Genomic DNA, 14,360 nt, shown 5'->3' with positions numbered 1-14,360 from the left:
GTCCGGCCCAGAACCTCTGTCCAGTAGCATCAACATTCATTTCACACTTAAAAGTTCATAAAAGTACATGCAGGGAAAACACAGCTGAGGAAAGAGGAAACCAGGGCAAGACATGCCAACGTTTAAAAACGCAGGTCGTCTGATTTCAGATGCACTGGGTCTGCTGTGGGGCTGTCTTTACAGAGCCTGGGGAAGCTGGATACCGCACGAGGTGGGTACCTGCCAGATACGTAATCTAAAATGTTCCCGGAAAAGAGCCACCAAGAAGCCTGCACCTGGTCAAAGGCAGGAAGCTGGCGAGAAGGGAAAGGAGGTCCACCCAGCACGTGTCAGGCCCTGGAGTCGCTGCGCACTGCAGGATCCGAGTGTGCCGAGCAGTGTGGCATCAGGTCGACCACTACACCTCCTCCAGGGAGTGAGAAGGTGGGCAGCAGGTCCTCCCGGCAGACTCATCCCCGGACGAGTCCTCCTCCCCCTGCACCCTCTACTCTCTGCTGCGTCCGACAGTTCTTGGAATGGACACAGAACTCACAGACCTGCCTCACAACTACAGGGCACAAGGACAGCACCAGGGCAGCACCAGGGGAAGTACCCCTCCCTCAGGTCAGGGCAGGGGACTCAGCTGCTCTCAGCCCCTCAGGGAACTCTCCCCAGGGCCTCAAACGCACCTTTCACTCCAGAGCACAGAGCTCCCTCAGCTCCTCAGGACAGACCCGCCTTGGCCTCTGGGGCAGGCCTGGCTCAGCCTCTGTGGACAGGCTCCCCTCTCACCCCTTTACTAACGGCTCTGACTTTAGCTCCACCAGTAACTGCCCACACACACCCCCTCCTCCTGGAAGCCTCACCCTAAGGAACTCGCAGCCGCACACCCCTGTTTACGAGCTGTATCCTGGTTCCTCTTATTAGACTTTTCTCCTACGCTCCTCACTTCCTTGTGGGTCTGGGAGGTTCTCAGCAGAGAAACCCCAAGTCCCAAGAACAAATATCATTCCCTGTTCTTTCTTCTTAATGGTTTTGGGGATCTCCTCTGCAGCTAGCTCTCTTTGTCTGGCAGGTTGGCAAAGCTGACTGACTCTCTCATTAAGCTGTGTGCCTTACAGCTGACCAGTCCCCCCCAGGGCCGCGTGCCTCATAGCTGACCGGTCCCCTCAGGGCTGTGTGCCTTACAGCTGACCGGTCCCCCCTCAGAGCTATGTGCCTCATAGCTGACCGGTCCCCTCAGGGCTGTGTGCCTTACAGGTGACCGGTCCCACCCACAGGGCCGTGTGCCTCATAGCTGACTGGTCCCCTCAGGGCTGTGTGCCTTACAGCTGACCGGTCCCCCCTCAGAGCTATGTGCCTCATAGCTGACCGGTCCCCTCAGGGCCATGTGCCTTATAGCTGACCAATACCCCCTCAGGGCCATGTGCTCTTACCTTCCCTCCCATAAGCCCCTTATTTGCACGGTCTCTCTGATGGCTGTGTGGCTGTCACCTGACTGGTGTGCCTGGGACGGAGGACGGGGTTAAGGTGTGGCATCCCTGCCCTGAGGAGGCGTTCGCAGGAAGTGTCCTGACGGAGATGCTCCAAGCTCCACCAGGAGAGGACACAAGCCTGCCCTGTCACTGCCCCTCCCGGGGCCCCGCAGACCACACACATGACACCTGCGCGGTCGCTGCCCCTCTCGGGGTCCCGTAAACTACACACACGACCCACGTGATCCCAGCAGACACCTGTCTGTCTTCCTGGCAGAAGGAACCATCCCTCACTCGGTTTGGGGCCTTGTGCCTGGGCCCCTTGTGATGTGCAAGTGGGCGGAAGGGCAGCTGGGCCCACAGTAGGGTCAACACGACTCCCACTGTGACCCTGGTTAAAAGGACAGAGACATCATTTACACCATCTCCTGGAAAGCGGGTTCAGGGGACATGGGGGGGTGGCTCAGCACAGGTAAGGGTGGTGGCTCAGGGGACATGGGGGGTGGCTCAGCGGATTCAGGGGAGAGGGTTCGGGGGCAGGTAGGGGCAGGGGGCACAGGGCAGGTAGGGGTGGGGGCTCATGGCAGGTAGTGACAAGGGGTACAAGGGAGGTAGGTGATGGTGGCTTGGGGGACATGGGGCGGGTGGCTCAGGGAAGGTGGGGGCAGGTGGCACGGGACGTCTAGCAGTGATGACTCATGTGCTTTGACTGCATTGATTCCAGTTGGCGTGTGAGCTCAGGTGCCTCTGAAGAATGGCCTAGTGGTAAGCCTCTGTAAACCGGCCGGTGAGAAGCTGCTGGTCACAGAAGCCAGGCCCACGGCCGGCTACAGGGATGGCGTCAGGCCTGGGGTCACACTGAGGTGGGGGCTGACTTGATGGTAGCAACAAGTGAAGGGAGGGAAACTCGTCCCCCACCAAGGGCTTGGGCCTTGGAGCTGGACACTCAGGCGGCGGGTGCCCGTCTCCCCAACACAGCAGGGTTTTCACAGGTATAGAGTGGCTGTGAGGAGGGAGGGCGCGCACCACTTGTCAAGCCAAAAACTTGAGAAAATTACAGGAGCTACATCTTACAGCCATCTCCCAGGATCAGGAGATCAGGAGGGGCTGTGAATGAGAAAGAACAGAGGGGAGCTGGCCGTCTGTCCACACGCCCCGGAGCTCTGGCTGTGGTCCGTGTCGCTGTGATCCTGCCTCTGCCGTCTCCAGCCATGGACCCCTCCACAAGCGAAGGACAAGCGTCGCCGCCTGGTCACACCCCCACATCTTATTACAAAGGGTCTCAGTGTCCCCGCCCTTCTCTTCCTCAGTGGCCGCTCTTCCAGGGGCAGCTCTGTTCCTCTTCCTCAGACACGCTCTCGTCAGCCCTCACTCCGAGGGATGCTTCCTTCCTCAACAGAACGAGATCTCACACCCGTCTCACCGGCACCGCTGCTCCGGAGCTAACAGCCACGGCCTGGCCCTTGCAGCAAGGCTTCCTCCTTCCCACCGACCCTTCACCAGGGGTCCTTTGTCCAAGGCCTCGATCTCTCGATAACACACCCAAACTATGTGAGATGAAGCTTCACCGTCCTTGGAGCACGCTGGCTGTGCTGCCTCCGTGGCATGGCAGCGTGTCCTGTGGCCATCTGTGCGTGGTCAACACTCTTCTCCAACACCACACTTCAAAGGCATCGATACTGCCTTCTGTATTCAATGACTAACTTTCACATCAAACAACCTAAAATACGTGGGCTTGGGTTTGGCCCACCTTGGTCTTCCAAGTGACATCAATGCTCTTTAGCACTTTATTGAGGTTTGTGATGGTAGATCTGTCCATTGCAATGTCGCTAACCAGTGGCCGAAATCAGATCCCCGAAGCCTCACTGCCGTCGAGTCGAATCCGATTCAGAGGCCCTATCTCACGTCGCCAAGGCTGAAAATCCCAACAGGTGGAAACTGCCCCTCCTCCCTTGGAGTCACTGGCGGATTCAAACTTCTGGCCTTTTGACTGACAGCAAAACACGCTACACCTTCACCCCCAGGGCTTCACCCCCACGGCGGTGTGATCAGGTCCCCTCACGACCCTGAAAAGGTTTGTTTTAACTGCCTGCCAATTTAGAAGGAAGTAAAACCAGACTTGGCTCTCTAGGTCCCGGCCCCATGGCCATGTGCTCCGGCCTAACGGCTCCCTGTGCCCTGTGCCAGCTCCATCCGGGGGGTCTGATGAGGGCGTCCGGCTGGACCGGCAGAAGGGACAGGAACGCGACCCCTCGCTGACGCCTGCCCAAAGGCTGGGTGGGAGAGGAGGACTCCTGGCCAAGCCCACTCCACGTGTACTGCTTCAGTATCGGCGTCTGTTTCAATCTGTGACTGGGCTTTGCTCCTGGGACCTGGGTTCCTCTTCACCAGCCTGTGTTTGGTTTCTAACCTTGACCTGGCTTGGAAGGCACACGCGCTGTGTACAGTGGAAGCATTTTCACTCCAGTTTTTCTTCAATGTGGTGACGGGCCTGCTGCATCAAGTTGCCGTTGATTCTGGGCTCCATCGGGAAATTTAATCACTTCCAGTTAGATTGAGTGGGACTGTCGTGAACTTTTCTTTTATGCCTGTCTGGTTGTGCAGAATGTTACAAAACCGTACAACGGAGGTTATATTTCTCAAAGGCCACTTCTAACACTCTTGGTTTGGGGCAAAGCTTCCGGGGCACCTGGCTTTGCAGCTCAGGCGACACAGGTCCTGCTTGCTGACTCTGCCACAGTCGGTGCCACGCGTGCCGCACTCTCCCGATCCCTCCATAGTTTTCCCGTCTCCACTGGTCCTTCTTCAGGCCCATACTACCCCTCTGGTGTCTGTACCGGTGGGAGAGGGAGTGTTCTTCCTGGGGGACTGTTCACTCGGCAGGCCTGTGTTGCCTTTTGTTGACTTTAAACATGTTTGTTTTCTGTGGAACTCTGGCTGGTCGTGCTGACCCGAGAGGTGAGCCAGGGTGGCCAGGCCTGCACGACGGCTCTGTGGTCCTCGTGCCAACCACAGGGTGGAGGACGGTGCACGTGAACTGGCAGAACCGCCAGGCCCTAGGTGTCCTGCGTGTGTCTAGGACATCCTCATTTCACCACAGCTTTACACCTGGATCAAGCCCTGCTGCTGCAATGGATGATGCATCGGGCTGCTAACCCAAAGACTGGCAGTTCAAGCCCCCCCAGCAGTCAGCTGGGGACGCAGCAGTCGGCTGCTCGAAGCCCTGCGACCTCCCTCCCCTGGGGCAGTTTTCACCCTGCAGGTTGCCGTGAGGTGAATCCACTCCACGTGGTGGCTTCTGTTTTACCTTTGTGACTGTTGTGGTTGTTGTTGTCAGGTGTCACAGAGTCGAGTACAACCCACAGTGAACAGATCCGATCCCCATTCTATCCTGTGCTAACCTTGCAGCTCCGAACACACTAGAGCGCACAGCCGCAGTCACTGCGTCTGTCCACCTGAGTGAGGGTCTTCCTCTCCTTCGCTGTCCCTCTTCCTTCCCAAGCATCATGTCCCTCTCCAAGGAATAGCCTCTCCTAGCAACAAGCCCAAAGGTGAGGTGAGGCTTTATCATCTTTGCCTCCAAGGAGCACTCCGGCTGCACCCTCTCTAAGACATGTCTGTCTGTCCTCTTGGCCGTCCGTGGGATGTCCAGTGCTCTTCTCCAACCTACAGCTCAAAGGCATCACTTGTTCTTCTGTTGTCCTATTCATTCAGGCCTTAAAGAAAACTTCATTCCACAAGGCCCTTCAGGATATGAAGGAAATCCACATGGGCCACAGACGGACGCTAAGCCTGTGAGGTCAATTCAGACGCAGTGAGCCCAGCGTCAGAGCAGAGCGCACCACTGAGCTTCCCGGATGAAACCTTGGTGGGAAGGGCCTGCCAGGCTTTCACCGGAGGCACGTCTGCGTGAGTCTGAACTGACAGACAAACGTAGAAAAGGGAGGTGGTGCGGCCACTCACACGAGGTAAGGAGGAGAGCGTGAGCACTGACCTTTGTTTTCTCACCATTAACCGTCTCCTCGCCCCTCAGCACGGTGCGTGCACTGTCCCCTCACCGTGGGTGTGTGCACTGTCTCGTGTTGCTGTGCAGTCGAGCACAGACTTTGCTACCGTCTCCTCGGCCCCCCATCCAGCTGAGGCCGTGGGAAACGCAAGCAGCCTCCAGGGAGGAGAAGACCGGAGCTGTGCCGGGGCGGGGCTGTTGTTAGGTGCCATCGAGGCCAACACAACAAAGGGACCTTAGGAACAGCTCAGTGTCTCCCCGCCCCGCGCCACCCTCACACTCTCCCCGGTGCACGGGCCACTGCTTGAGTCCCAGGTCAGGATGCTGCCTGAGGGTCTCCCTCTCATCCGCTGACCCTCCACCCATCCTACCGTGAGATCTTTCCTGGCTTCTCCTGACGTGCCCAGAATATGAGGGACAGAGTTTTACTGTCCTTGGGCATCTTGCCTTTACTCCTCCACCACGTTTGTTCTGTCCACAGTCCGCAGCATGTCCAGTGCTCTTCCCAACACCGCAGCTCAAAGGCATCAATTCTTTCTGTCGTCCTTTTCATGGTTCAGCTTCCAGACGCATAACTAACAATTGGAAGGACCGCGGCTTGGGTCCAATGCTCCTGCGTCTTTAAGCCTCCTTGCCCCTCAGCACCTTAACGAGGGCTTTGATGGAGGATGCCCCAGTTCACCACATCCTGTGAGTTCTCGACTGCCGGTGCCAATGGTGCTGACTGTGGATCCAGGCAGGACGAAGCCGTTGCCAGCGCTCTCCCTTCGCCCTGTCATGATGCTGCCGTCGGCATGGCGGTGTGGGTCTTTGCTTCGCGATGCTGTGTTGCTGCCACGCTGCGCGCTGCAGTCTTTGCCCTTCGGCCACAAGCCCTTCAGTCCTCCTCACTCTCTGCAGTCACTGCTGTGTCCTCTGAACAACACAGCTCAGTGATGAGCCGGCCTCCAATGCCGACACCACAGTCTTCCGCACGCAGCCCAGCTTCTGGAGTGATTTATTCAGCAAGGACACTGAATGGGGATGGAGACAGGATGCAGCCCTGGCACACATCTTTCTTGTTTAAACTGTGCAGCGTTGCCTGGTTCTGTTCGGACAACAGGGTTTTTTAGTCCACATATAGGTTTTGCATGAGCACAAATCAATGTTCTGGGATTCCCATTCTTCTCATTGTTAATCATAGTTGGCTGTGATCCACACAATCAAATGCCTTTGCATAGTCAATAAAACACAAATAGACGTTGTTCTGGTATTCTCTGCTTTCAACCAAGATCCATCTGGCAGCAATGCTCTCCCTCCTTTCATGGCCTCTGAGTCCACGCCAATATTATGTCACTTTTCTACTCACGCATAGTTGCCTCCGCAGCTTTTAAACAATCCGGAGCCAGAGTTTGCTTGCATGTGGTTCTGGTGTCAGTGACTGTGTTAGTCCTTCTGGACGGCCTCCCTCTGCCTGGTGATTCTTTCCCTTTCCCCCGATTATTTCCACTCGGCCCCTCCTGATACAGAACCCACAGTTTCACCTTCCTGTCCTCTCAGGAGCCCCCTGGTGGTCCCTCCTCCAAGACAGCCTTCTTTGTTCCTTGGCGGGCAGTCCGTGGGACACTCACTGCTCCCCCTCCCCACTCAAGCCATCAATCCTTTCTCGGTCTTCCTTGCTCATCGCTCCACTCTCACATGCATACGAAACAGCAAATACCACAGCTTGGGTCAGGCGGCCCTTAGTCCTTGAAGGATCGCCTTGTTCTTCAGCACTTTAAAGAGTCCTATTATGTTCCAATAACTCCCCATATCTTATGAAAGCTGTATTTGTTAAAATATATTTTAAAATGTGTGGACACAGCATCATTTTAGACACCTGCACAGACTCAACATCAGGTTTAAGAGGAAACAGATGAATTCTCACGTCTGCATCTGCTGGCTGCCTGTTGCAACAGACAGGTTTGGCTGAAGCTGTTCTTGGGTGAGCGGTACCGCGCCGCCCCCCAGGCCTGCCTTCTCCAACAAGGCTCCTGCCTCTGTATTACGCTAACAAAACAAACCGCCAACTCAGAGTGACTCCGCGGGCTGTGGGGCGTCCTCTGCGGGGGCTCCTCTGACTTAGCACTGACTCTCCAGCAGGTCTTCAGAGGCTGTAAACCCCACGGAAGGAAGCACCTATCTCCTCTCACAGAGCAGCTGGTGGGTCTGAACCGCCAGGGAGACACCAGGGGCCTTTGTACAAGGAGCTGTGCTGCCAACCCAAAGGCACGGGGTTTGAATCCACCAGCTGCTCTGGGAAACGTGAGCAGTGTCCTCGCGTGCAATTTGCTGCCTCTGAAAACCCTGGAGGATCAGCTATGGGCTGATTTCAAGTGGGAGGTTCAAGACAGCAGAGAGACCCTGGCTTGGGGTGAGCGTGACTCTGCTGACTATGCCCCCCAAGCTCCCTGGAGCAGAGAGGTCTTCTGAGCCCACATCGCCATGCCCTGGAAATGTCTCCTTTCGTTCTGTTGCATCACTCAGATCCTGACACGAGCCTCTGGGCAGCGAGACCATAGACTCCTGTGTGTGCGAGTTGCCTCAGAAAGAACCAACATGACCAACACGCTGGTCAAGACCTCCAGCGTCCAGGCCTAAAGGTCCTGTGACCATGAAGTGCTGCATTTATAAGTCACTTCACAGGGAACCAAAATGCAACACCCAGATCCCTGATCCCAGAGCCCTGATCTCGGGCCCCAGCCTCCAGGCTCTACATTCCTTCATGGACAAGTCACCTCCAGGGAACCATCACAGCAGATCAGGGAACCAGGACACCTTGAGCCACACACGACCTCCAGGTCATGAGACCACACACTCCTGTGTATCTAAGTCACCTCGCAAAGAACCCCCATGGCACCCTCACCCAACCCTGGCCTCTGGGCTGTGACCGTCAACGTCTGTGTGTCTGAGTCACCTCACAGAGCACCCCCATGGCACCCTGAGCCACCCTCGACCTCTGGGCTGTGACCGTCAACGTCTGTGTGTCTGAGTCACCTCACAGAGAACCCCCATGGCACCCTGACCCACCCTCGACCTCTGGGCTGTGAGACCACTGTTAGGACTGCAGAGTGGCTCTTCCTCCCTTTCCCAGAAGAGCCACAGACATGATCAAACCACAGGATCAACAGCTGTAACTCTCTTTATCTCTGTTAGGGCTGCTGAACTATTCCACCTCCCTTTCCCAGAATAATTATCTATGACCCCCCCCCCCCATCTGCTCCCTTATCTTGTAGCAAGCAGTTGCATACATCCCCACTCCACAATTTCCTTGTGAAACAATAGAAAACTCCACTCTAGTTTTAAGTGGCTGCTAGTTTCTACTGTAGAGTCAGCCTGGCAGTTTCTCCTCAATAAACTTTATTTCTTGGCCTGAACTGGGATCTGTCCTTTATAGGCCACCTTACATTTCTGATATTAAAATCCAGGAGGAGCACCTGACAGGAGGCAACAAACCCTGATTCCCTAACTAACTTCTCTCTCTCCCTCCCTCCCTCCCTCTCCCCTCCCCTTCTTGCAAGCCTCATGCACAGAGACTAGGGATCTCTCCTGACTTCACTCAAAAGCTAAATAGAGGCCAGTGAACAACCTGCACTTCCTGCTGCTACGTCACGTAAGACTGGAATCTGCTCTAATTCCATATTTTGAGATTCTCAGGAAAGTCCTCAAAATTGGCTTCTGTCTCTCCCCTATGTAACCTGCCCCTCTCTCTTGGTGTAAAGGCACCTAGGACACGTTGGAGCGTCCTAATTCTTTTCATTCCTCCACAGGCTTCATTTACGTCCTGACTGCGACTGCTCCTCTTTGAACTGCCAAGTGGACACCGTTCCCTGGGGCTTTCTACCTCTTGCTGGCCTTTCAAACACCAGACCAATCTGGGGTGAAGAGTGGATGGTCCTCTCAGGTTCTCCTGATCTCTCTGGACTCTAAAGTTGTAGCTCTGGGCCAGGCAGATCCCTTGGCCACCTGGGCCAGTCCCTCCCGATGCTCACCTCATGAGCAGACTGTCCTCTCTAGAGGTCAAAAGGAAACAGGGAGGCCTCTTTAAGTCTCTCTTCAGGAGCCCTCATACTTCTCTCCCTGCACATCATGGGAGCCAGCCAGTCCTGCCCTTCTCAGCACACTCGGCTGTCTCCTCTGCCCCCTTGATGCTCCCTTATTGCAAGAACATGGCAGAGCCAATTATCAATTAGATAAAAGGTCTCAATAGGCCCCAACACGGGACACTCTATTTCAACACTCTCAGAGACTTAGACAATTTGTAACAACTCAGTGGCAAATAGTCAGAAATCCGCTACATTCTATCCTTCTCTCTGTCAGAACTGCTGTACTTATCAAACTCTTTTAACTCATTCTAAGCCCTTTCCCCTTCCTGATCAAAACATAATGCTACTTTCAATCCCTCTGATCCCTCAGCATCCCCTACCTTTCCCACTCCCCCACCCCTGCCATAGGTAAATGTCGCCTCACCAAGGGAGGCCCTCTCCACAGTCACCTAGGACTCAAAGCCCTCCTCGCTGCCCACCTCTCACACTTGCTCCTGGTTTACCCCACCAACACAAATCCAGCCAGAAACTGAAGTCACACTTTTTCACTCTCTCCTTTTCTCTCTCTTCCTCTGTATGCATCCTTCTCCGACTTTTACCTCCTCATAACTAACCTCCTAGTTAAAATTAAATCTCTTTAAAAAGCAACCAACTTTCTGCAACTAGAATCTCACTCTCCTCCTTTTCCAACACTGACCTGCATCACTCCCCTCCTTCTCTGATCCCAACCCAGTGACTAATCTCCATACTATCCTCCCCCAGCTCTCCAGACAAAAACACACAAGCAAATCCACCAAGATCCTCTGCCCCTCCCCTCCCCTCCTTCAAGTAGCAGCTACTACAGCTACAGGGAGAGACAGCAATAAGCAAACAAAAAAGTGTCTAAAGATAAGCCTACATATGTATACAGCTATTTGCTTTTACTAAAATAAGTTTAAAATTTTTTGTTGTGTTTCTCTTTTCCTTTAGGCATTTTCCACCCACCTTTACTTTTCAGCCAAAGTAAAAGAAGTTTCCCCCCAAATTAAAAAGAACCCTGCAACTTTTAAAACTCACCAACTTGGACCCCAAGTCTTATGAAAGAAGAATAGTAATACATTCCCACTCTATCAGTCTGCCCCTGATGTATATTAAAAGAAACCCTCAGAAAAAAGCCTTAGGCCACCAAAGTAACTTAAACTAATGTCTAACTGCTGTTATTCCAGTGTTCAACAATAAAAACTTGGAAGAGGAAAAGAAGGACTATATGAAATCCATTTTTTTAAATAAAAGACCGATGCACATTTTAATAAAGCACAGCATAAACTGTTCTTTTCACTTTGGGCTGGCCCTGTGTCCACTTCCTGCTGCCACCTCACCTGCACGCCACATTTTTAAAAACTGCTATCACAGACCTTTTCACCCAGCAAGCATGCCTAGAAACCTCAACTCCAAGGCTTTTTCTTCCAGTGTAAAAACCTAGCCATGGTCACATAAGCCATAAATATCAAAAGATGCCTCAAGAAAGTAAAGGGGCAGAAGGGAAGCCCCCTGCCGCTTGCTTCCAATGCAGTTCTCACAAACCTGGCTCAATAACGCCCTAGGCATGTGTTGGTGCAAGAAGAGCAATCAGATTGCTGGGGCCCTGGCTCCCTCAGATCCTCAAGGTGTAATCAAACAGCATCACCATATGCCTGGAGAATCCTTGAATATGCATGAGCATTGCTGGTAAAATAATTCACTCTCTTCTCAACATTCATCCTGGAGACTTAACGGTTGTTTGGTAAGCTTCTTTTCCCCCACCAACTTACTATTGTGAGCCTTAAAAACACACACAACCCCCCAAAAAACCCTTTACAAATAAATATCAAACTCCCTTGTTAAACTGTATATAAAATAGAGTATTATTCCCCATCAGTTTCTAGTTATATCAAACCCCTCTGTACTCTTATTAAAGAGACTTGATATCAAAAGAAAATACTAAAATTCTTTACACCCCAGTATTTCAAATAATATTAAAAAGTTGTAACTTAAACCAATAAGCCTCAATATACCCAAGGGTTGAAAATATATACCTAGCTGTTTAAAGTAATAACTAACCTTAATCATAATAGCAGCAAATTTTCTTCTAAAACTATACAAAGCCTATTACCCATCAATTAAGAAAAAAACACACAAAAACTCATCCAGCCAATTAATACAAAACCCTTTATAAAAGTTTTAAAAAACTTTTAAAACAACATCTTTCAAGTTCTAAATCATACCAGCCCAGCCTTAGCTAAAAATTGTCCTACAATAGAGAGTAGTCATAGCCACCCTCATTCCATCCAATAAATGTAAAAAAATTACACCTCAAACCCCAACAAAACAACTCTCATAATGGGTCAACTAGCAGACAATATAATCCTTCCCCTTACCTCAAATGTTACCTACCTACTTTCAGTTAATGGTACAAAAGCAGTAAGCAATGTTTCCTCCTCTTATTATAATCACACCCTTCCCTTGTCAAATAATAGCACTCAACACTCTACTTCAAAAGTATTCTTCATCTATGGCAACTCAGCTTATAGCTGCTTTCAGACCACCTGGCCTGGAGTCTGTCTTTTCCAGAGAAGAGTGCTGTTACTATGCAAACCAGTCAGGAGTCGTCACAGGTAAAGTGAAAGAACTTTAAGGATGAATCCAGCAAAGACAATAGAAGATAGGAAATAAACAGGAATCTTTCTCCTCTCTTGAAGGATGACTACTCTGACTTCTCCCCATACTCAGCTCTCTTGTAGTAATTTTCTTAATCTTAATGTTTGGTCCTTGCCTCATGCAATTTCTCTCTAGTTTTCCACAGGAACAGACGGCAGCCTTTGCCAACCACACAATTCACTGTCTGTGAACTCCTTGTATTATCAACTGGGTCCCAACCTTTATGCTCCATCGCCAACTCTGCTGCCTAAAACCCGACAGTCTTTCTCTCCTTTAGATCGTCACCCCCACCCAGCAGGAAGAAGTTACAGAAGAGACCTCAGTGGCCCCAGTGATGTAACAAAAGGCTGGAATGTTAGGACTACAGAGCAGCTCTCCCTCCCTTTCCCAGAATAGCCACAGACATGATCAAAGCACGGAAGCAGCAGCTGTAACTCTCTTTATCTCTGTTAGGCCTGTTATTCCACCTCCCTTTCCCAGAAATAATTATCTACGATCCCAAATTTGCTTCCTTATCTTTTAGCAAGCAGCTGCATACATCTCCGTTCCACAATTTCTTTGTAAAACAACAGGGAAGTCCAGTCTAAGTAGCTGCTGGTCTCTACTGTAGAGTCAGCCTGGCAGGTTTTCCTCGATAAACTTTCTTGGCCTGAACTGAGTTCTGTCCTTCCTCAGCGACCTTACAACCACACGCTCCTGTTTGTCTAAGTCACCTCACAGACAACCACCATGACACTCTGACCCACTCCCGGCCTGCAGGCTGTGAGATCAATGCCTGTATGTCTGAGTCACCTCACAGAGAACTGACCTGGCCAACAGCCTGAGCCCACAGCCCCAGCGCCCAGGCTATGAGACCACAAAATTCTGTGTTTATAAATCACCTTCAGGGACTCCACATGACAGACTCTCTGATCCAGACCCCAGCCTCTCACAAGACTAAAAATGTCCGTGTTTGTAAGTCATCTTATGAGGAGTGAACACAGCTGACACCCCGAGTGTGACCCCACAGCCTCTGGGCTGTAAGACCATATATTCCATCTTACATGTCACTCAGTGTGTGGTATGTTATTAGGACAAATGTGAAACATTAAAATGAGGGACCCAAGCAAACGTCTGACCCGGGCACCCCAGGTGGGCTCACCAGAAGGTCTGCTTGGCTGTCTGGATGACGTTGGCCGAGGTCTCCACGTCAATGTAGTCATAGTGCAGCGCCCCGGGGTCTGTGGACGAGCCGGTCTCTGCCAGCAGGATCCCAACCCACCGGCCCATGTCTTCAGAGGATGAGGCCTGCAGGACAGGAAAGCATGTGGCATATGGGACGGTCACGCACACGATGGTGTCTGGGCCTGAGCTGTACATGAGAGCTGAATGCGCAAACAGGGCACCATCTAAACACGTCACAGCTAGGAGAGGCTACTCCTTAGAAAGGGACACCAAGCTTGGACAAATGGAGGGTCAGTGAGAGGAAGACCCCCAAGAGGATGGACTAGCATGATGACATCAGCAATGGCCCCTAGTGGTCAGAGGTGGTGAGGATGGCACAGAACAGGCCAGGGTTCACACAGGACAGGACAGGCCAGGATTCACGCAGGACAGGCCAGGGTTGACACAGGACAGGCCAGGGTTCACACAGGACAGGCCAGGGTTGACACAGGACAGGCCAGGGTTGACACAGGACAGGCCAGGGTTGACACAGGACAGGCCAGGGTTCACACAGGACAGGGTTCACACAGGACAGGGTTCACACAGGACAGGACAGGGTTCACACAGGACAGGACAGGCCAAGGTTCACACAGGACAGGGCAGGGTTCACAGACGACAGGGTTCACACAGGACAGGGTTCACACAGGATAGGCCAGGGTTCACACAGGACAGGCCAGGGTTCACACAGGACAGGACAGGGTTCACACAGAACAGGCCAGGGTTCACACAGGACAGGCCAGGGTTGACACAGGACAGGTCAGGGTTCACACAGGACAGGCCAGGGTTGACACAGGACTGGACAGGGTTCACACAGGCCAGGGTTGACACAGGACAGGCCAGGGTTGACACAGGACAGGCCAGGGTTGACACAGGACAGGCCAGGGTTGACACAGGACAGGCCAGGGTTCACATAGGACAGGCCAGGGTTCACACAGGACAGGCCAGGGTTCACACAGG

The 14,360-nt window shown here is 52.6% G+C and overlaps 1 protein-coding gene across 2 annotated transcripts in view; it reads right to left on the bottom strand.

Annotated features, from left to right (window-relative positions):
- Positions 1–14,360, bottom strand: part of AFAP1 (actin filament associated protein 1) — a 97,253-nt gene that overhangs the window by 23,548 nt on the left and 59,345 nt on the right. For both annotated transcript variants that reach the window (XM_006893622.1, XM_006893623.1), the window contains exon 10: positions 13,342–13,487. In XM_006893622.1, coding sequence (XP_006893684.1) covers positions 13,342–13,487 — 146 coding nt within the window. The remainder of the gene's footprint in view (positions 1–13,341; positions 13,488–14,360) is intronic.

The sequence above is a fragment of the Elephantulus edwardii genome, unplaced genomic scaffold (genome assembly GCF_000299155.1).
Source record: "Elephantulus edwardii isolate Elephantulus edwardi_28Jun2011 unplaced genomic scaffold, EleEdw1.0 scaffold00129, whole genome shotgun sequence".
NCBI lineage: Eukaryota > Metazoa > Chordata > Mammalia > Macroscelidea > Macroscelididae > Elephantulus > Elephantulus edwardii.
This window is presented reverse-complemented; position numbering and strand designations above follow the sequence as displayed.